This window comes from Quercus lobata, chromosome 9 (genome assembly GCF_001633185.2).
Source record: "Quercus lobata isolate SW786 chromosome 9, ValleyOak3.0 Primary Assembly, whole genome shotgun sequence".
Classification (NCBI taxonomy): domain Eukaryota; kingdom Viridiplantae; phylum Streptophyta; class Magnoliopsida; order Fagales; family Fagaceae; genus Quercus; species Quercus lobata.
In genome coordinates this window covers 44,046,756-44,070,734 of record NC_044912.1, presented here as the reverse complement: position 1 = coordinate 44,070,734, position 23,979 = coordinate 44,046,756, and the positions used below count along the sequence as shown (strand labels likewise).

General features: G+C 31.8%; 1 protein-coding gene and 1 pseudogene across 1 annotated transcript; one reads left to right on the top strand and one right to left on the bottom strand.

The window, feature by feature from the left end:
- On the top strand, positions 1–4,762 carry LOC115961815 (annotated as a pseudogene).
- A 3,317-nt stretch (positions 4,763–8,079) lies between these two features.
- Positions 8,080–8,921, bottom strand: LOC115961814 (two-component response regulator 24-like). Its single transcript, XM_031080729.1, has 2 exons — positions 8,658–8,921; positions 8,080–8,338 (listed from the first exon to the last, which is right to left on the bottom strand). Exons 1-2 carry the CDS (start codon positions 8,919–8,921, stop codon positions 8,168–8,170), a joined length of 435 nt encoding a protein of 144 aa, XP_030936589.1. The 3' UTR covers positions 8,080–8,167.
- Positions 8,922–23,979: the final 15,058 nt, after the last annotated feature.

The window sequence follows — 23,979 nt, the reverse complement described above, 5'->3', positions numbered from 1 at the left end:
ATGCTGCAACACAAGCCAACAAACGGATTTGGCATTGCCGCATTAGAGATCAGTCAGGCAACACAACTCAAGCTCCAGCCCAGAGCACATCGCATTGGGATTTGGGCATCGAAGATCGCTCACTGGATTGGATCAGAGATCGCCGATCAGTCACGTCGGTGTCGCTGTCGCTCGCTCGTCACTCGGCTTGGCCTTGATTCCTTCAACGCCGCCCCTCAACCTCAGGACTCCCTACTCCCTCAACCTCACCCTCAAGGTATTTCATCTTTACTAACTTCTCTATCTTTTTCTCTCTGACTCTCTCTCTCAGTCTCTCTCTCTTTATCTAAAAAATGAAAGTGAAAATGTGAAATGAAATGACTCAAATGAGAGTCTCTCTCTTTATTCATCCGAACTATGATTGGCTGATTTAGCTTTAACTTTATTAATATTTTGCCCCCTGTTTTTGACTTTTTGGCTTTATCCGTTGGTGTTGGTGTAGTGTTGGTGAGATACCATAATTGTCTTTTAGTATATTGTGATTTGTGATTGTGAATTTTTCTGATTGGAAGCTAGCTCTTGTGATTGGGGGTCATGAGTGATGAGGCTTGTCTGTTGAGTGGGGTGGGGGGTGGATGGGCACATGGGGCATTTGAATTGGGGGAAGTAAATGCACATGAGATGTGTGCTAGTGCAACTAATAAACAATAATTATTTAAGGGAAGTAACTAATAAACAATAATTAATAATTTAATTAACCAATATATTATAAAAGATAAAAAAAATTAAATTATGTTAGGCTAAATAATAATTAATAATTTTTATAATTAATAAAACAACATTGTAACAAATTATGAAAACTTGTAAAAGACAATTTTAAACTTTATGTATTTGTGTTTTTTTTATTTATTGTTGTTGTCGTCAATATATAAATTTCTCTTTTTATTAGATTGTGTAATTTATGCTTCTTAAGGAACTCTCTGAGACAAATTTCTGGAGCCGCCATTGATAAGGGGGGGGGGGGGGGGGGGGGGGGGAAGAAGTGAATCATTGTGTGCTTAAGAGAAAGTTGGAAGGTCCTAGCCAAAAGAGAGAGTTGGAACCATCATCAAGAAAATGCATGCCCCATCTGTTGCCAACATGACCAATTTATCGCTGCTAGTTATATTCCTTATTGTCACGTCTAGCACAAAAATAACCCCAAATTCCTTCAGGCTGTAGTCAACCAAGGCTCTTTGATTGTGCCTGAAGAACTCAATATCTGCTCATTCTCCTTCACTTCCTTTGCCAACTTTTCTGCAATTTCCCTTCCAACGTCATTCTTATAATTTCTCTTTTTCTTGATTAATTGGTACACATCTTGTGAATTCAACAAGAAAGGAGGGAAAAATGACCATCACCTCCACAACTCGATCTTACCCACCCACAATTACGTCAACTGCTTTATAATTTTGTTAATTTGAAATTTTATCTAACATACAATATATTCCAAAACTTGTAAATTTAAGATTATAAAGTCATATTCTTTTCATTTTATCTATCAGCTAAACCAAAATTTATTGTTTCAATAGATTCCCATAGGATTCTCAATAATTGGAACAATAAAGCCAATTCTAATGCCATAGGAAAACATAATCATATTATTGATTTAATTCACAAAAACATAGACTTTATAACTGTTTGCTAGATCTATTCGAATAAAATAACACAAACCCACATACACATCACAAATGCTAATTCAAAAGAACAAATAGACTCAAATTAAAAAATAATAAGATTGAGGAGTTCTCCTCACTCACCCCGTACCCAATACCCATAAGAAAAATCAACAACAATCATTTGAAATCATATATTTCTAATTTTACAAATTGGTTCTCCACTCCCCCCCCCCCCCCCCCAAAAAAAAAGCAAAAACGAGAAAAAAAAAAAAAAAAAAAAAAAGACATTGAATTTAGGGTATTTTTTCGTTTTGAGTCTTACCTTTAACAATATCAAAAACATTTTGATAATTTTGGGAGAGTGAGAGGTCTGGAAGAAAGCTAGAGAAAGCACTGAGAGAACAATAGAGAGATAACCATCTAATTTTTTGTTTTATTTTATATACACTTACCTACTCTATTGGTAACTAGAATCCCTTCTTCTTCTTCTTCTTCTTCTTCTTTTTTTTTTTTTTTTTTTTTTTTTGAGAAATCGGTAACTAGAATCCATTAAAAATAAATGAAGGGTTAAGATTAAAATACCACCAAATTTATGGTTGAGATTGAGGTGGATACTATACCCAATAAAAAATAGTAAGGTTACAGTAGAATAACCATTTAGGCTCCGTTTGAGAGTTCCTAAGAGAATGGAATAGAATGAAATGTATTTAAATAAGGGGAAAAAATGGAAAAGATTTTATCTCCCAAAAGCCAGTTTTAAAGATTTCATCAAAGGGCAATTATAAATATATTATCTTGGAAAGACAATTTTAAATATTTTAGTAAGTACCCGATAAGAATTTAGCGGGCCTAACACTCAGATCTAATCTTCAGACTTTATCCTCCTATTCTATATAATGTAGCAGAAGTGAAAACCATATATAGAAGGTCAAAGTGTGAGCATATCTCAATGGACAACAGAAAGAATTTTCCAGCACAGGCACAGTCACAGTGCCCTTGTGAATACTGAGTTTTTTGTTTGTCTATGGCAAACCAAGTTTTACTAAAAGAGGTTGCAAAAAGCTCCAACTTTGTATCCTCCCCTATACTGTAGCATCTTATCTTGAGCCTTGTTGCTACGGGATCAAGAGGACATACAAGGGAGCAACTTCTTTTGCTTTTGAAATCAACAAGCACCGAAGAGATAAAACTCATTGTCTTCGCAAATTATAGCTTCAGCCTCACTGTATGAGGGACACAATAAGTTCAATGGAGGTCCGATTTTGTCCATAGTCAATGGCGCTTGGGTGGATCAAGGATTCATTTTGAAGCCTTCCTTTGCAGGGATGGTCCGAGGTCTATACAAAGCCCAAGTCCAAGATGTTGACTTTCAAAACAAAGTATGTTCCGTTTTGCTCATATATATTTTTTTTTCAAATTTTGGTGTTGTCAACTTGTCATACAACTACCTACACAATTTTTTTTTTTTTTTTTTTTTTTGGAGGGGGAGGGGGGTTCTTGGAAATAGATTGAAAATATATCGGAAATATTAGAAAATATATATATAATATTGAACAGATGAGGCAAAGTAGCTAGTTAAAACTTAGGTTCTAAGTTTGGTTTTTGGGTGAGAAAAATCATGTTTTATTTTGATAGATGATTGAATAGAAATATATTATAGAATAATTATTTTTTTTTTTTATCTTATTTATAATTTGTTACTGTGAATATAACTAGTTTGGATTTTCATTTGTTTATTAATTTATTTTTGAATTGTAGTATTTTGAAATTTGAAATTTGAAATTTTTATAGCCTTAAAAAATGATTCCATAGTTTTGGGCCTACCACCAATAGTAATAATTTAGTGCTTGTGTAAACTAAAATTTTAGGGTTTGACAATATCACAACACCAAGTTATAAACGGATGATCCAAAGATATGATAAAAGATTTTTCTTCTATCCAACTCAGACTTCACTGATACGTGCATTTACCCTATCTTCCAGAACGAAAAGCAGAACCTTAAAAGGTAAAGGTAAATACTAGAGTTTTGGGCATTCTCCACCGACCACGTAAATGGTGGCTTGAAAATGATTGATAATGCACAAATTATAATAGCACTTTAATAAAAGAAAATTTTTAGATACTCTTAGAATATGGAGAAATGGTGTTCCCTTCTCTTACATTCATGATAGACCCTATTATGAATTTAATAAGTAAACTCCACCATAAATGTGAAAAGAAGAAGTATCATTCTCCGTACTTCAAAAGCATCTAAGAATTACGTTTCAATAAATTATGAAATTTTGTTGCATGGTACTAATATTTTTTACTTTTTAGTTTATTTTTGTTTACATAGGTCTGACTCATCCATGGGCCGATGAAGTAACACGTGAAGTCAATCCTTGGGCTGAAAATGCAACCAATGGACTAATCAAAGAACTTTTGCCATTGGGATCCCTAACCAATGAGACAGCACCTGTCCTTGCAAATGCACTATACTTTAAGGGAGCCTGGGCTAAAATGTTTGATGCATTCATGACCACACCAAAAGACTTCCATCTTCTCAATGGACAGACTACCATGGTTCCCTTCATGACCAGTAATCCATATGAAAAACATTTTTATAAATCCTTTGATGATTTTAAGATACTTCAAATCCCCTACCAATTAATGTGGTCAAGAACCTCAGAAATTTTCAATGTACTTTTTCCTTCCAAATGCGAAAGACGGCTTGCCAAATCTAATTCAAAAGTTTAGTTCAAACCCTGGATTCTTAAATCAGCACTTCGAGCTAAGACTAGAGCAAAGTCAAGAACTTTGGATCCCCAGATTTAAGTTCTCTTTTGAGTTTGAAGTTTCAGATATCATGAAAGAAATGGGCCTGAAACTACCTTTCCAACCTGGAGAGCTGACAGAAATGGTAGATTCTCCCATTAGTCACGGACTTAAACTCTCAAAAATATTCCATAAGGCATATATTGAAGTTAATGAGGAAGGCACAAAAGCCGCAGCTAGCACAGCTGGGTATCTAATGAGGAAGAAAAAGAAAGCCAAGATTTGTGGCTGATTATCCTTTTATGTTCATGATAAGGAATAAACTTCAAAAATTGTATTCTTTACTGGAGCAGTGCTTAACCCACTATAGTGTTGAGATTTATTCCTATACTAATAGGAGTTCAACATTGGATCTAGGGATGTGCAAGTTCAAATTATCCTATATATAATATTATTTAAATGCTATTGGGTTTGATAGAGGAAGAAAGTAATACTCGTTTTTTAACTGAATTGTTATCCAAAATTCATACATTTCTCACGGCTTGGATTGAATGAAAAGAAAAGTTGAGAACGAAAGAGTTGTAGTACTGACCTTAAGGCCCATGTTGAAGTTTCTCTCTGTAAATACAATGCGGCCATCAAATATCAATCCAGTAATATGTGTTCCTTGCAATATATGAAAGTAGCAGAGGACCTAGGAAGGACGGGTGCGGCTAAATGGTAGCCGTACCCATGTGAGATGCGGTTATCAATCGTGACCTTACTGGGTTTCCAGTAGTAACCTTTAACCTTGCAAATGGAGTTGATTCGGCGTTAGATGTAGAGAGCGTGTTTATCGAGACAAAAGTCCAAACCAATTTTGCATGGCTGTGCTTCCGAGTATAGCAAATGACATGACCATTATTGGAGTAATGGCTCTACAAAATTATAATATTGCCTATGATCTTGCTGGGAACTCAGTTTCCATGGAACGGATAGACTGCGAACTCTAGTCTTTGAAAGAATTATTATATTTTTTATTTTATAAATTTTCTAGCATAATATCTTATTTATTTTTTATATCAGGTGTTGTTGCTAATCAAGTCAAATGATAAGGTTGTTTTCTTTTCTTCTCCTCCAAATAAGATCTAGTCTTGTTTAGTACATAGATATAATGGTTTTCAGAATGAGCAATGTTTGTTAAAAACATTTTTAAAAACAAAAACAAAACAAACAGACAAACAAACAAACAAAAAACCAATGACAACAACATAAATTGGGACAAATTCCCAATTTTCAACTTAGATTTACGATTTAAGCAATGATGGGTTACTGACCTCGCTAAGACATTGAAATCAGCCATTTTCTAGATTGGTTACAAATTTAGTTATAACCAATGACTACAACTCCACTCGATATCTTTTTATTGGATATGAATTTTGACAAATCTACAATTGGATTACATTTTCTTCTTTTATCCTCCATACTTGCAAATTTTCCAAAAGATTAAAGATTAATAAATAAATATATATGCGTGTATTATAATAAATATAAAAGTTTACCATAAAATATTACCTCAATTCAGAATAAATTATTCATGAGTTTAGACTTTAGTATCAATTAAAAGGAATATATATATATATATAATAGAAGGTTTAATTGTTCATTGCATACTAAGAAAACAAATAATACTAATAAGTTAATACAAATAAGTTACCATTCTGCCCTTACAATAATTCAAAAATTACAAAACTTCAAAAAAATAAAATAAAATAAAAACATTTTTTGTACTGACCGGTATTGCCCGAAATTGGCCGGAATGGCCAATACATATTGACTACCTTGCCACAAAACCACCATCCACTTTTGGGTCCAATGGAAATTTAGCAATGGCATCAACAGATCAAGTCCTTCTCTACTCACTTCAACTACTTAAATCTTCTTTGATGGCTCCACCACCAATTCCTCCCAGAGAACCAAAATAGTTGGGGTATGATTTAGGGATATAGATATCCAATTAGAAATGGGTTTGAATTGGGTGGGTAATAGAAACAGATTGTTTAAGGATTAAGGTGTCTGTAACTTTTTAATAATTAAAAAGTGGCCGTATCATTTAAAAATGATGCATCATTGTTTCATTAGATACATAGGTAAAGAAACTAATACAGGTAAACATAAGGACTAATAACACTCATTTGAAATTTCAAGAAGCAAAAGAACTCAATAGATAAACGTAAGGCACCTATAGTGTATTTTATCCTAAATGGAATCGTTTTTTGAGCTTTGACATGTGCAAGATTGACTATGAATTGAAAGATGTTATATATGTTATACAATCTAATTGTGCTTAGGATTGTAGGGTAAATGGTGGCTCAAGCACTAGTTGCTTCTAGATATTTTTCAACCTGATTCATGATTCTAAACCTAGTCATGTGGATAGAGTGTGACATATTCACATAGATTGTTAGTAGATGATCTTATCATATGCATGACTTTTTAATTCCAAATAAATGTGCTATTTGTTACTTCTTTGTGAACCATTGATTTCGTTGACATGATGCAAAGTCTAAGAATTTTATAATGCATTGGAAATTTGTTTGCAACTTGTATTAAGCTTGATTAGGCTAGTTAAGAATTTGGTTACTTACTATTAAAATGGTTCAATATTTATTGAGTGGACAAGCTCACCTCATTTCTCCCCTTTTGCCTTTCAAATTGAGATGAATATCAAGTTTTGGGGCTTTGGCTAAACTCAGCGCATGAAATTAGTTTAAGATTAATTTCACAATAAGATCAAACTTATAATATTTTAGTATTTTATGAACCTCCGTCCTCACCTTCATTTGAGGTTAGTTGCTTTAGCAAGGTATTGCATGCTTATAATGTAAAAACTTTATAATTGTATAGCCCTTGCCGTGTGCTAGTTCATTTGTTGGGTTGGGGGGTTTGATAGCTTGGTTTTGTATTTTCTCTTCTTTTTTCTTTTTCTTTTTTTTTTTTTATTATTTCCATACACATCAATTTATCATTTCTTTTTGGTTCTCAGAGCTATTAAAAAAATAATAATAACAACAACAACAACAACAACAACTTAAGTTCAATTACATCATGATAAATAATTAAGTTAACACTAAATAAATATTAAGAAACTCTTATTGAATCTTTTATTTTATTTATATTTTGATAACACCAAATAATTGTTAGTTTTATTTTTCATGTATTAACTAATTAATATATATTATACATTTCCCAGTCTGAAGTGGTAAAAACTTTTATGTTCAAACTTTGGTCCCCTAATGATGAAATCATGGTTTCGTCTCTCAATTGATCAATTAATAGTGATCGCATATTCGCATGTAGGCAATCTAAAGTCCAATGCAATAGAGAATTGGCATTTCTGTATGTAGTAACAATAAGGGTGGTTTGTTTTACGTAGTGTGTTCACTGTGTTTTTATAACTCGAAAATGTGACTTTAAATCAAGTTTTACACGGTATAAAATAAGTTTTTTCCTAACAATAATAATGAGCAGGAAAAGAGCATATTACAAAAGAGAAACAAATGATACAAGAATTTGCAAGAAGCTTAGAGGACACAGATTTATTTAAATTGTGAAGGACAAGGACACGGACATATGTCTCCAATTGCCACAAATACTATAGATGTACTTCAAGTACCTATGACAAATGAGTATCAGTCCACACTAAGAACATAGAAAATGATAACGGTACAATATGATATGATAGTGATCAGCATTGCAATAAGTCCTCTAGCTATTTTGATGTGCGCTTTCACATCTAGTTGTCGAGCTTCCTTATGATTGGGATCACAATTTCTGGTGACAATGGCTTTTCAATGTACTTGTCTGCTCCAGCTGCAAGAAATTCTTGTTGGTCCCTTTCATCAAAAAATGCAGTGATACCCAAAATCTTGCTTTGGGCACCCATGGCACGAATCTGCTTAGCAGTCTATATAAGATGGAACAGGATATTATTATCTATTGGCTTAAGTACAACAAATCAAAAGTTAAATTGTACATGAAGACAGAAGTAGCATAAGTATTACACTATATATATATATATATATATATATATATTAGAATAACATGGGAGGAAGCATCTGAACCTGGACTCCTCATTTGGAAATACCAGAGGTACCAATTGAGTTAAAAAAACTTTTGACGTATTAGAAGATATTTATTATAACAAGTTGATAATGAATAACAAGATAATTAACAGAGCTTGGCCCTTCTTCAAATAAGATGAAATAGAAGGATGAAATATATACCTCAGGGCCATTCATGAAAGGCAGAAGCATCTCAATGATAATGAGATTGAAAGTTGCTCCAGAGGCAATGAGCTCCACTGCAGCCTCCCCAGTCTCTACAGCTTCTGTTTCCACACCATAGGAACGTAGGATTGCAGTCTGTATGGCTTGGCATACTCCTCCATTATCCACTACAAGCGCTGTCAGCTTGTTTTTGCAGGAAAAGCGCTGCCCTGAGCCTCCACTCATGCCCATGGGGGAAACATGATCCACTGCCGCTCCCATTCTTTCTTAAATCCAAATAATAACTTCTGCACAATAAGATGGGAATGAAAATGAAGTAATTTAGAGACAATTACATCAAGCAATAACTCATATAATTAAGTGAAATCAAACTGAATTATCTAAAAAATGAAACATATATCTCTGTTCCTACACTTTTTTTTTCTTCCTCAACAAACTCAAGCTTCATTTTCTTTTTTTCTTTTTTATATAGGAACTCTAGCTTCATTTTAGAGATAAATACTTGCAAAGGCTTCATAGGTAAACACAATTATAATTTATAGCTATAAAACTAATAAGAATTCAATTGTAGCTACTCTGTTTGGTAAAGTAGGGCCACAGCTCTTTTTGGCCCAACTGCAACAGCAATATCTTCTGTCTAGAAATGCAAGAACTTTACAAAATTAAGGAACTCGGGAACAACTATGTACCTCCACTTATATTGTGAGGATACAATTATAAGAATTCAAATTAGAAAGGGGAAAATTATATGTTAAAAAAGAATACAACTGCACTGCTTTAGGACAACTCTAGGTAATATTGTGACTTACCACTAGACTCTTCAAAGCTCAATGCTGATGATAATGCAAGCAACTCTAAATCAGCTTATATAGATGAAGCAGCCAACATTTTTCTGTGTACTACCATATCCAGTGGGTGTAAAATGGGCAGAAGGTGACAAAAAGAGAGTGCAGAAACCCGAGATTCACGGTAACGTAGATGTAGTAAAAGATGCTCTGTAATCTGATAGCCAGATTTTTTCTTTATGAAGTTAATATCCAAGATTTTCATACATCTGGGCATTTTTATGACACAAGAACAAAATACTAATGATCGACACATGACGAACATGCTAATTTTTTTTCTATTTTTATAAATCTTCATACATAAATTAAAAACTTCACCCCATTCAAAATTTCACATTTTTCAAAATTAAGAAATTTCTCATTTTCTAGCATCCCATTTCATATATTTGTAAGGACCAGCAGAAAATTAAGTTGTCCTGTAGATATAAGCCATTTTATTTATACAATGGCATACATATAAATCAATTTCTATGGACAAATGAACTTAAAACATTTTGCAAGCTACCTTACATTTAATGGTGATATAAAGCATGAGTCTAGCTTTTTGCTTGAGGTCAAAATAAATTCAGTAAAAGATTTCATCTCACCTACTTAGCTTTGAACTATCATTATGTAGAGTGACATAAATTTAACCAGATATAGTTCAATTTCAGAAACAAGTTGAATAACTTCACACAGGAACATGACTTTGATAATTGACAAGGATTCAGACTGCTTTCAAATATAGTAAAGCTTAAGACAATTGATTTTAGCACCATTAATATTTCATTTGCAGAAATTTTTGTGAAAAATTAGATAATTGCATGCTTGTTTTGACAACTTTAATCCTTCAAACTAATTTATTACAGCATCAAAATAAAATTTCTAATTAAAATGTTTCTAAATGAGTTTATATCTATCATTAGTAGTAATAAGAGTGTCTTCTCCACCTTGAACTAAATACACAGACAATGCTCAGCAAAAAAGGAATACGCATACAGTAATTTTTTATATTACCCTTAGTAATAAATTAAAGGATTATGCTCATATCCCAAAGTGATGAAAATATTATCATAGGGAAAAACTTGTTACACACTCATGCGGATGCACATAAGTGTGTAATAGACACTGCCCATTATCAAAAGAGGGAACACTTTTCTACAGGCTATAAATTTCCAGTGATATAAACCCCCATCAGGCCATCACCATACATATTTTATAAAGGAATATTTTTAAAAAGTGAGCCAGTGAAAATGTGAGTAATAGGCGTCATGGAAAAGTCAGATCTCACCAAATCACAAAGAAAAGAAGAAATAAATGAGTATCTTTTATACAATTTTATGATAGAAGGAAGAGCACAGAAGTAATGAAGGATGTTGTGCAAGTAGTGGAGAGGTTATTCTGAAACTTAAAACTTGTTTTCCCTCATCTTTAAGAATGTGATTATGGCCTTTTTCCTGTAAGATTGCTTTCAGAATGAGCTTACCACACTAAAAAGTTCAGTGAAATAACAGAGAAGGTCTTGTGACACAAAGTTTGCCATAACTTTACTGTGAATAATGAGTGGTAAAGAAAAAGTCGTGAGTACATGTAAAAGTGATTGTATACTACTCATAAACAACCACGTCAGAGTTGTCACACAAAATTGTGGTCATAGAAGAATTGGAAATAAATATATCATCACTGATTGGAATGAAGCTTCCGTTATCCTTTAGAGAAAGCAAAAAATCAAATAAAGAACAGACAAGACTAAGGCCAGTAAAGTGTTCTAAAGAAGTATTTGCTTACAACTTTCCCCTATAAGAAATCAACGTGGTAAAGGGTTGGAAACATCTGTTCAAGATAGATTATGCAACTCTCTCATGTGATTTAATAATTAGCATGCATATAACAGCTAACAGAAATAAAATAAAATAAAACCAACAATACAGTACATTTACCTTGGTCCATTCCAACGGATTAAAGTATACTTGTAAAACTATAGGGATAGAAATTCATAATTCAATGACAAAGCTTTCTTTGCATCCATTCAATCCAATGACAGTCCTTGCAGGTTACACCAATAGCTTCTGCATCTTCAGTCCTACCTCTTGTAAAACCAGCAAAAAGAAATACCAGAAGTTAATAGACAAAAGTGGGTCTAAAAATGGACTTGCATCTAATTACCAACATCATGTTTAGATTGATTTAAACTGAAACGCATATTGACTAAGCTAGAACCGCTACTTATTGTTAAATAAAATGAGATATATATAAAATCAAACAAAGCAAGCAAGGTCTAAGATGCAAGAATCAACAATTAAATATTGCATCAAAATTCACTAATACTTGATTGAAAAAGATCATTGTTAGTGTCATATTTTCTATGTATTGGCATATCCTTTAACAAAATGCACTTTACTTGTAATTACATCACAAGTGGTATCATTAAAAACATGAAGATTGAAGCAAGAAACAAGTGAAGAAAAATTGATTCAATGAATCTCGACACTAGTCTTGACACAAGCTCGGCACTAGCATCTATTGAGACTTAATGAGAAATCCTCGACGGTATCCTATGTAATATTTTCCAAAGAAACAAACACAAATAGAACTCAACTCTTTTTCCGACATAGATCCCCCAAATTTGCATTGCTCCATAAATCACTTTACTAGTTTGTTTGGACTGATCAGCTCTCACGGCCTTGGCTCTCAATCTCCATAAAAACCAGACAAGTACTCTCTCTCTCTCTCTCTCTCTCTCTCTCCCTCCCCTTCTTGCTTGCTTTAGATCTTTTTCCAATCTGAGAAACTAAATTGAAATTCTAATAACTAGTCGCTAACCCGTGCAATGCACGGGATAATTAACAAATGTTAAATAATTTCAGGCATTTATTACCTCTAGCTTTTCTTCTTCTTCTTCTTCTTCTTCTTCTTCTTCTTTTTGTATTTACTCCATCTGTATCTTGCATAGAAATCTCAACCATCTTGCCACAATCCATAAATAAAATTAAAAAAATAACATTATTCATCATGTAAAATTTCAGTTAAGTTCATATATTTTCTTGCAGAAAAATGCATAGCACTTCATAGGATCTATACATTGCTATATATTCTAAACCTTACCTCTATATATTTTTCTAGCCTTATCCACCAAAAACCACACTCCATATAACCCTAATTCCTTCCATACACTTACAAACTATAGAAACAATTTAGAAATATGAAACAACAAATAACAAATCTACTATTTATACCTAGGTTATCTATTTCCTACTTGGATAATAAAATACCCAATACCCAAAATAATACACTACAAAATTCTCACACCAAAAAAAAAAAAAAAAAAAAAGGGAGTCCAAAAACTCTCCAGTCTCCTCCCCTCCATCGACTTCTCTCATGTTGCTACTTATTAAGCCATTCTTTCCACACGCCCAAAACCTTGTTAAACTCCTCAACCTCTATTTCTAATAAGTTATTGTCTCTCTTATTAATCATCTATCAATTGCATATGAGGACCGGATTTCTCAACTAACCCATGCTTGATAAACCAATTAAAATCTCAATTTGATAATAAAAATAATCAAAGCTGACATTGAAGACTCTCAAATTTGAATAAGAGGCTAAGTATTACCTATGATGCTAAATACTTTGTACCACAAATTTCACAGGAGCTAAACAAAAACTAAAACTAAAGAAAAGCACAAAAAAAAAAGAAGAAAAAAAAAAAGAAAGATAAGATATTAAGAAAATTACCTATATGCATATATTTCAATGCACGTAGCATCTGATAAAGAAAAAACTGATGATGTTCACAAGTCAAGTCATCATTAGCAAAATAAAAATCTAAATTATGAAATTGGAGATAGAAATTTAAACACAACAAAAGTTACAATATAGTCTCTCTTTTTTTTCTTTTTCTTTTTCTTATAAAAGATGCAATTACAGTAGCATGGTACATTTAGAGGGGGGGGGGAGGGGGAAATAGAGTCACCAAAATTACTCAAGCAAAATTTCACCCAAAAGGATGTACCTCACCATAAAACCTCTCTAAATAAACCCCAAAAAAAAAGGGGAAAAAAAAACCTTACTGTAAAGACTCACCTAGACCTACAATAGACCAAAGATTCAAAGACTCATTTATTGTGCGGCCTCAACTGTGTGTGGAGTTTACTGTTTAGAAGAAGTTATAGGGTTTAACATTTTGAATTTGATAAAAGAAAAGATGGACGTAGAAGCAAAAAAGCAGCCTTATGGAGACAATATTGGTGCTGATTCATAAATATGATAATGAGAATCAAATTTGTAGTGTTTGCCTGGGATGAAGGGAGAAACGGATAAGAGTGGGACAACAATAGGGTTGCGTTAGGTTTAGGGTTTGAAGGTAGATTTATAGAGTTAAAAACCAAATAATAAATCTGTATCAAAAAAAAAAAAAAAAACCAAATAATAAATCAAATAATAATAAATAATAATGATGTGGAAAATTGTGGAGGCTTCAAAACTTATGTGGCACAATAAGTTAGTTTGTGAGAAGAGGAGAGAGATTTGTTCCTTTTTTGGTTTAACGTGTATTTGGTAGGGGAAAATTAGGTTTATTTTTAAATCAAATTTTAAAAATAAAATAAATAAATGCTGACGTGGAAAATTGTGGGAGTTTTAGAAGTTTCGGTTTTATATATATATAGATGATTAACAGAAAAACTCTCTCACTCTTGAAACTTTCAGTTTATATTCACCTAATTTCGTCCGTGAAACTTATTTTCTTTAGACTAAGGTGCAAATTGCATTCCTAACATCAGGGTTATTTTTTGCTTTTCCCCCTAACATTTTTAATTTTTTATCCACTTGCCCTACTTTCGAGGTTTATTTTGATTGGCAGCCCTTCTGTTAATGCCTTAATGTGTATGTTATGCTCCACATAAGCCTACCACATGTGCTAGTTGATCCAATAAAAAAAAGCCACATGTACTAAGTAAGCAACATCAAGTAAATAACCTAAAATAGTTTTAAAAGTTACAATAATTGTAACCAAAAATAAATAAATTAAATTAAAATCATTCCCAAAATTTTCTGCTAAGCACAATAGCAGCCAAACGGAATTCATGTAGTAAAACAACACACAAGCCAAGTCACATAACCACCAAAAGCATCAAGGTTTTAGATACTCTTCTCTACCATGGACTGAATTAGAATTTTCTCTTTAGTGACTAAAAATATAAATTAAAATTTTGGACCATTTCAGAATAAAAATATGCTAAAGTTCGAAACTAAATTAATAAAAAAATAAAAAAAGAGACTAAAGTACAATTTTTGGCTCATAATAGTTGAGGTTGTTTTCACTTTTCATTTTAATGCTTAAATATTTTAAAATTTTAAAGTTTGCCATTACCATTTATTTCCGTTTTCAAAAGCCTCCGCCCAGTGGCGAACCATCACAAGGACTGAAGGGGGCCTTGGCCCCCCCAAACTTTTGAAAAAAATGAATGAATATTTTTTTTTGAATTATCCTAAATAATTTGTAAATTTTTAAAAGAACCTTATCATTTTGGCCCCCATACCCAATAATATACATATATATTTAAGAAAGTCTAAAAATAAACATAACTCTCATTTAAATAGAAAAATAATGCTAGAGATACAAATTATTTTACAAAAAATATTACAAATGGCTGATGTGATGAGTAGTAATTGGTAAATGAAAAAGTAATATTAATGCTACTACAGTTTTGTGTTTACAACATAAAAGTAAAAGTTCAGTGTGATTAAACTAGACAAGAAAGAGTGAAAGACAAGTTTGAAGTTTCCGTAGACCCCTTACCCATGTATAGTGCTCCCGTACGTGTTACTTTACTTTTCATTTGCTTTCTTTTGATTTCTTTACTTTACTTTTCATCTGCTTTCTTTTTTATATTCCTTATAATACATTATTTGTTATTATAATAATCAATATATTATATACCGTATGGCATTATAATTTATAAATGTACTTGATTAGTTTGATTAAAATATAAAGTATATACTACTATATTAACATGTATTTAGCACTTCAAAAAAAATTAACATGTATTTAATTATTGTTTATAGCACATATTGAGTTATGAAGTATTGTACATTACTATTTTAGATTTCATACACACACAAAAAATTTTATAGATGGCCCCCCCCCCAAAGATAAATTCCTGGCTCCGCCATCCATCTATGTTAGTGTTTTCTTTCACTCTTACATTATAAATTAAAGACCTTTCTATCACCACAATCCATGTCACCATTTGCTTGGACGAGGAAAAAAATGCCTAAATTTAAATATGACACCATTTTCCAAAGGAACGAACCCAGACAGAACACAAATCTTTAGGTGGCCATTTAGGATATTTGATGTCTTTGGATATAGACCAAAGCTTAAGACTTCCATTGGATGGCAATCTTAAAACAAAATTAGGTTTTTCTTTCAATTTTTTATTTTTATTTTTTAATGGCTTGCTGAAAGCCTTGCTAATTAAGGCAATGGGTGAAAACCAACCTTCTATATATTGGTATTTGGTAAGTTCTTAACAATAATCATTTTAATGCTTAAGTTTTTTTTTTAAAAAAAAAAAAAGAGTTTCAACCTATGACGTCCACTCCTGATGAATAGCTCTTTGTCATTAGACCAAGATACCAATCAGTTTTTGGTGTAGATGGAGATTGAACCCCAAATCTTTTATTCAACCATTAGAGACTTTACTAGTTGAGTTAACTAAAATCCACTTTTTCTATTTTTTATTGATTTATCTATCTAGAAAATGTTTATTTTGTATAATTCTTTGATTTAACTTAGATTTGTGAAACGATGGTGTTTAGATCTCTTCGAATATCTGACTATTTCTTCACATGTATGCAATCTCATGGATATCATGAGGCCTTAGTAACTACTAATTCAACCCCTTAGATTCATCTTACCTAAAATCAATTAAATTCATAAAGCTACCTTTACAAAATTAATTCTTGTATTCTTAAATCATATGACTAAAATCATCCTTCATATGAATTTTAATTGAGTTATAAAATAAATTTGTTAGAATTATGTGGATCCCTAAACCTTAGTATTTTAAGATATTGTTGTTTTCCTCAATTAAGTTTTTCTTCGTCAACCAAAATCATAGTTTCTCGTCAAATAAATTTTATTGTTTTAAAAAACTAAAGCTAAACTTTTTTGAATGATTGATTGGACTGAGAGTTTCTAGATCATTTTTGTTTGAAGTATTGCTTTGCTATTTGTAGGTCACACAATTGTTATATATGTTAGGCATCTACTGTATTTCACAAGTTTGAAAGTGATAAATGAAATAGTTTTTAGAATTAAAAATTCAAATATTTAAGAAAAGTTTCAATAAAGCGAAAATTATCTCATAACATGTTAATAAAACTATCTTGATACCCATTTTTGACTAGAAGGGCCCAATAGCAGAAAAGACCAATAGCAAAAGAAAATGAAGAAGGAAAAGGTTGAGAAACAAGATAAAAGCAAATGGGTCATGGGAACCCAAGGAAAGAGGTAAAAGTCCAATCGGCTAGTGGCTAGCATGGCAAGAAATGGCAGCGAGCAGACCCATAGGCACAACAAAAGGTAAAAGCAAAGCAAAAGGACTATGAGAGCCCAAAGAAAAAAGTAAAGCCCAATGGGCTAACATGGCAAGAAATGGCAGCAAACCGGCCCATAGGCACAACAAGAGGTAAAAGCAAAGTAAACAGACCATGAGAACCCAAAAGAGGTAAAAGCCCAATGAGCCAATAGGACAACAATCGTAATTAAAAAAAAAAAAAGGGAAAAAAAAGGGGGGGGGGGAATTAGTGGGCTATGGAAGCCCAAGAAAGGAAGAATAAAAGAAATAAAAGTACAATAAGTTGTTCTAGTAGGGAGCCTACCAAGTGGACTCACAAGCCCAAGAAGGGACAAAAGAAAACAAGGCAAACCCAAAAGCCCATGCCCTCTTCCACAGAGGATAAACACGGTCAAAAGAGGCACACAACAAAACAAAACAAAACCAATTTGCAAACAGCAGAAACAACATTGGAGTGAAAGAAAACAAAATCAGAGTATAATGGAATAAGCACACAATGGGCGGAGCACCACCAACCTATACTTAACCAATACAAGGGAGGTGGGCACACAGTCAATGGATTCAGAGAGTGTGGTTTGGTGCTGGGGGGAAAAGAGTCTATTTTGGGTTTCCAATCAAAGCTTCTTTTAGGGAAAATGTTTTGCTAGGATTGCATTTTGCCTAAGAGAGGTAGTAAACGGTTGGGACCACCTGATGCATGCTATAGAGGTAGGTAGTGAGAGACCCAAGTCCTTATCCATTTAGGCAAGGAGCGTAGAGAGTAAGATCAAACAAAGAGAGATTTTGTCTTGGAATGGGTAGTGGAAGAAAGAGAATACACTGGTTTACCCAATGATGGTAGTGGCTAGGTAACCAATTAGGTTGGTGGACAGTTCTGAAGGAATACTCACAACAAATCAAAAACAGTTGGTGAAACTTTAGAGGTAAAAAGGAGAAATCCCATGAAACCACCCCACTATAAAGAGGGCCAGTAGCCATAAATGAAAAAGAGAATTAAGAGAGCGAGGACATATAGCAACTAAGGCAAAAAAAGAGAACTTAAGGAGAAATAACAAAGAAAAGAGAAAAAGTTAAGTGAAAAGAAAAGAGAGCAAGCACGGCAAAAAGGCATGCATCAATAAACTATCCTTTCCCTCCCTCTTAAACAAACCCACTCTTTGAAATCCTAGAAGCAGCAACAAGTAGCCATCTAGGCCCACTCCCTAGAATGTACAACTTTGATGGCATAGTCCAATAGTAAGGTTGTTCAAGTTTGGGTTCGGGTTCTTTTTGGTTCACTTCCTACAGGAAGATTCAACATCTCACTCTCATTACAAACTTTTGCACACATAACTTTACCTACTGGACACTTATTATTTTTGTTGTATCAATTGTTTTGTTGTAACATCTTTATATTTGTTATATCAGTTGTTCTATCATAGCATCTTTTTTACATTTGTTGTATCAGTTGTTCTGCCATAGCATCTTTATGATTGTTGTATTAGTTGTTTTGCAAACTTAATCTTTCTGCTGTAACTAACCCTTTTGTTACAATTAACTTCCTGCTGTAAGACATTTAATGTTAAGTCCATAAAACATGTGCTAGTGCTTGCAGATTAACATGTATACATATATGTTTGTTTTTTTTTTTTTTTCATCTCTATTTTTGGATGCCAGGCTTATGCACAAACTGGCCCATAGCACAGTCCTACTAGAATATTGGGTCAAGCCCAACTCTCCGACCCACAACAAAACAGGCCTAGAGGCAACAAAACAGGCCTTAACACGTTAACAAAAAAAACACCCACAAACTATAAATATACTACAAATACCAGATAAATATTCAATTTAAATTCAATTATTATATTAAAAAATATAGCTTTTCCTATTAACAATAATAAATGGATTATTCAATTTTGTATGAATGGTATAATATATCTAAACAAAATTTATGAGTAAAAAATATTAAAATGAAATTGAATTAAGATTTTTTTTTTTTTTTTTTGGTAATTTTAGTTTAGGTATTTCTCATAAAATATGAAAATTTTAGCCCACATTTTAAGCAAAATAACAAACATGTACCTTAAGATTTGTGTGTGTGTTTGTTTCTAAAAAAATGAATAAAAATAAAAATAAAAAAATAAAAACCTATAACTTTTGATTAGAAATTGTGTTGTGCCTTTGTGCTTGAATATCTTTCTCTTTCATTAGAGTGTGTTTCTCTTTCTATAATTAAAATAAAAATAAAAGTTGGTGGGGGGGGGGCTTTTCCTATTAACAATAATAAATGGATTATTCAATTTTGTATGAATGGTATAATATATCTAAACAAAATTTATGAGTAAAAAATATTAAAATGAAATTGAATTAAGATTTTTTTTTTTTTTTTTTGGTAATTTTAGTTTAGGTATTTCTCATAAAATATGAAAATTTTAGCCCACATTTTAAGCAAAATAACAAACATGTACCTTAAGATTTGTGTGTGTGTTTGTTTCTAAAAAAATGAATAAAAATAAAAATAAAAAAATAAAAACCTATAACTTTTGATTAGAAATTGTGTTGTGCCTTTGTGCTTGAATATCTTTCTCTTTCATTAGAGTGTGTTTCTCTTTCTATAATTAAAATAAAAATAAAAGTGGTGGGGGGGGGGGGGTTGAGCAAGTGAGAGAGTTTTAGCCGAGGAATCGCACTCCACATAAACCTTTTACCAATAAAAAAAAATTAAAATGTTCTTTTTTATACTTTTTATTTTCAGTGGGAAGAAAGTTAACTAATCCTAAACTTTGTTAAGAGTAGGAGAATGAATCTAGAATATATTTGTCTCTATATAAGACCAATATACAACAATTAGATTGCTAAAAAATAAGTAAGCACTATATATAATCATGTGAGCTTCTAAATGAATGTTGAAAATAGAAAGATGTAAAGAGAGAGAGAAAGTGAGTGAGAAATTCAAAGCAAGAATTTATGTGATTCTGTTTGATGTTTTATATCCTGTTAAAGATATGTTAGAGATACCCAATATAATAGACCAAACACAATCCTTCTAGTCTAGAGTTTAGCTAGTGGTGGCTCTAGGCATTTTAAGGTGATCACTAAGAAATTTAAATTATACAAAAGTTAATAAAGAGATAAAATGGGAATTGAGAATGATGAGATGACAGTAAAAAAGTAAGATAATTAAGATGATAATAGAGAAGAGAAAAATGGATGATATTTGCTACAATTGAGAGTTGAGTAGCTAAGGAGTGGAAACTATGGCGACTGTAAAGCCAAAAAGAGCATAATTGGCAGCACTACCAAAGAGAACTCATAACTAAAATATTTTTCTTAAGTCATTTTTTCAAGGAAAATAAAATTAGAGATTATTTTTTTTGTAATAGGTTGAAAAGGTTACAAATTTGAATGATTATTTTTCTTTTTCTTTTTGAAAATAAGCAATTTGTTGAATAATTTGTTCACTCGTTGTTGTTTAGTCTAGTTTTGCTTTTGTTTGGGTTATTTTTATTTCATTTGGGCTTTTTTTTTTGGTTATTTAAGGGGGGTTTATTTTTCAGTTTAGGGGATTAAGGATTATGTTTAAGGGGCTAGAATTATTTTTGGAGCAGTGTTACATCTACAACATTCTAAAAAAAATTATGCAAAAATTTGTTATTAGTGGGTTAAAAATTGGTGTTAATATTAGGTCCTAATTAGAATCTGTAACTATTTTCCGCTTATCACATAAGATTTGTTGTGAAATTATTATAAAAATTTTGTGAATATAGCATTACTTTTATTTTTATTGAACCAAAATTCTTATAATTCTCAAGTTAGGGTGGTCAATATTTTTTAGGTGATCAAAATAGGTTAGTTTACTACGTTTATATATATAAATATATATATATATATATATATATTTGCAAGTAAATATATACATTTTTTTGGCAAGTCAGGGTGGTCTTGTGACCACCTTGAGTTATACATGGAGTCGTCCCTAGGTTTAGCCTACTAAATATACACATGTTATGGTCCTTTGTAATACAGGATTTGTATTATACTCTCATATATTAAAGATATAGCTTTTTAAGGTTTCTTTCAAAGGCATAGGCTGTTAGGCTAAACCACGTAATTCTTGTGTGTTCTTGTGTTTTATACTTTATACTTCCGCTTTCACATCTATTCTAGTATATTTAACATGATATATCGATACTAATATTTAACATTGTATCAAAGCCAAACTTCGTTCTTGGCCTCTAGCAAAATCTCTCAATCAAGCTTGCTCCCTCAACCTTCAATTTTACAGATTCTTTCTACCACTGTTTGCTTGCAATATGAATCTGTAGACACTTGATTTTACACCCATAATTTAATCAAGGAAGATGGCTAGAATGACCATTCATATACCCAAAATTTAGAGTTGCATCACATGCATTAATTCATTCATTGTATATCATAAAAATGATCTTGAGGCTCTAATAGTTGCGACGGTATGCCTGATTTCCAAATCAAACATTCGGATTGAAAGATATCGCATGATCAAGTTTGCACGGTCTACATGCATTTTGTTTAGGTGAAACCAATCATGCATGATTAATTTAAATTAATTTTAATTGATTAATTCTAATTGGCTAGACAATTAAAATTAATTAAATAATTTTGTGATTGGTTGTTAGTTAGTGTTAAAAATAGACTTGCTTGCATGGGAATAAAGTGGATAATCAGATAACAACGAAATTATGGATAAACAAGACTTTTTGGAGTGTTTACCTACAAGATAATTATCACTGTAAAGACCTAAATATCCAGAAAAGGGATTTAATTTTTAGAATATGGATTAAAAACGCATCTAAGTGCAAGTCCCGGCTCAAAAAACCTCCAAAAAGGAGTCCAAAGTGGACCAAAACTCAAACATGAGTCCAGCACCCAAGATGTCCATTCAACACTCTTGGAGTGCCAATCAGCACTTCTCAAGTGTCAATTGGCACAAACTCGAGGCCTAACCCGAGCACTCTTGGATTGAGATAAACCTTACCCTTTTTGTTTTTTTAGAGATAAGGACACATCCCAATTCGTATTAGATCATTCAAGTAATTTTCGAAACATTCCAATCTCTATAAATAGAGGATGCCTTTCAAAATTTAGCACACTTTTTACACTTTCTGACCCCCCCCCCCTCCTTTTTGGTTCTTCTCTTTTTCAATTCCCCCTTACGTTAAAGAAATTTAGGAGGCTTTTGCCTTAGGCATTTTGTTTTTGTAAGAAAAGTATTTTAGGCTTCAAAGAGTTGAATAAATTTCTTTGAATCCTAAAATATTCTTTCACTAAGAAGAGCACGCTCATGCAAGAGGTATTCTTTTTTCTGTTTTTCTCTATTAATTTTGGTTGATGATGCATGAATAGGTTTAACATGTTTTATTATTTCTGATTCTTGATATAATTGCCATGTTTTGTTTGAAGTTTTTCTTTAATATGTTCTTAGATGATTGTTTATTGTGATTCTTTTTCTCAAATCTCAAAATTTGCTACTAATTATCTGATTTTCTTTAAATTCAAAAACTAATCTAAAGTTTTCAAATTTAAATTTTTTAAAGATTCAAAAACTTATCTGTATTTTTAGATCTGGTTTTTTTTTAACACCAAACCGATCTGTATTTTTATTAAATATGGATCTGATTTATTTTCTAATGCACAAAACTAATCGGTATTTTCATTAAATACAGATTTGATTTTTTCCTAATGCACAAAACTGATCTATATTTTCATTAAATACAGATCTGGTTTTTTTTAATGCACAAAACTTATATGTATTTTCATTAAATACAGATCTGGTTTTTTTCTAATGCACAAAACTGATTTGTATTTTCATTAAATACAAATCTAATTTTTTTTCTAATGCACAAAACTAATCGGTATTTTCAGATCTGATTTTTTTATATACAAAACTTATTTGTATTTTCAATAAAGACAGATCTTATTTTTTTAGAAAAAGTTTTCTTTTATACAAAATTGCAGATTTTGAAATTTAAAAGAAAGGATTTAAAGTTAGGTTGAATTTTCTTTTTATGTGATGCATGAATAATAAATTTATCTCATGAATGTGGATCCTCTTTCAAAAAGTCATTTTTTAAAATTTTAAAAAAAAAAAAAAATCTGATTTCTCAATTACAAACCTAATTTTTTAACTTTTCAAAACGAATCTGGTTTTTTCTTGATAAATCTTTCTTTTTACCCTTTACAAAAACAGATATGATTTTTTTTTAACAAACAAAATCAATTCTTTTATCTTTTAAAACAGATCTGATTTTTCTTTTAAAAAGAAAACATACTCATGAGGTAAATTTATTTAGATTAATTCTTGTCAAGTGTTTGTCATATGAGTTCAACATATCATTCAACATCATGCAAAAAGGGTATGTTGGTCATTAGAGTCTAGAAGATCAGACTCTGTCTGGGCGGAATGGGTGCCTAACACCTTCCCATTCCGTAACCTAGCCCCCGAGCTTAGGATTTTTTGATAGGTAGATTAGTGTCTTGTCTTTTTTTTTTTTAATTTTGGTAGATTGTAATTAGGACCAAAGTTTTGTATTCTTTTGCATAGATTATAACTAGGACCCAAAGCCTTGTAGGTTTAATTTACTAAGATTGTACTTTTCTTTATTCAATCAATGATAGTCGAAGTATTTTGAACATGTAATTTTTATTTATTTTTTCTTATTTTTTTGTATAAAAAATAAGTGGCACACCACTTACCAAAAAGAGAGGTGCCCTTAGAAGCACCCAAATCTCTTTTTTTAGAGTACCTGAAGTTCCCGGTCTCTCACAGAATCTTTTATTGAAGAATTTAGATCAAGAGCCCACAGGCCTATCACAGCAGCCATCATCAAGTTCTCCATGCGTCGCTTCATGGTTCTCACTCGCAACTCCTTATTTAGGACCACGCGCCACTTCGAC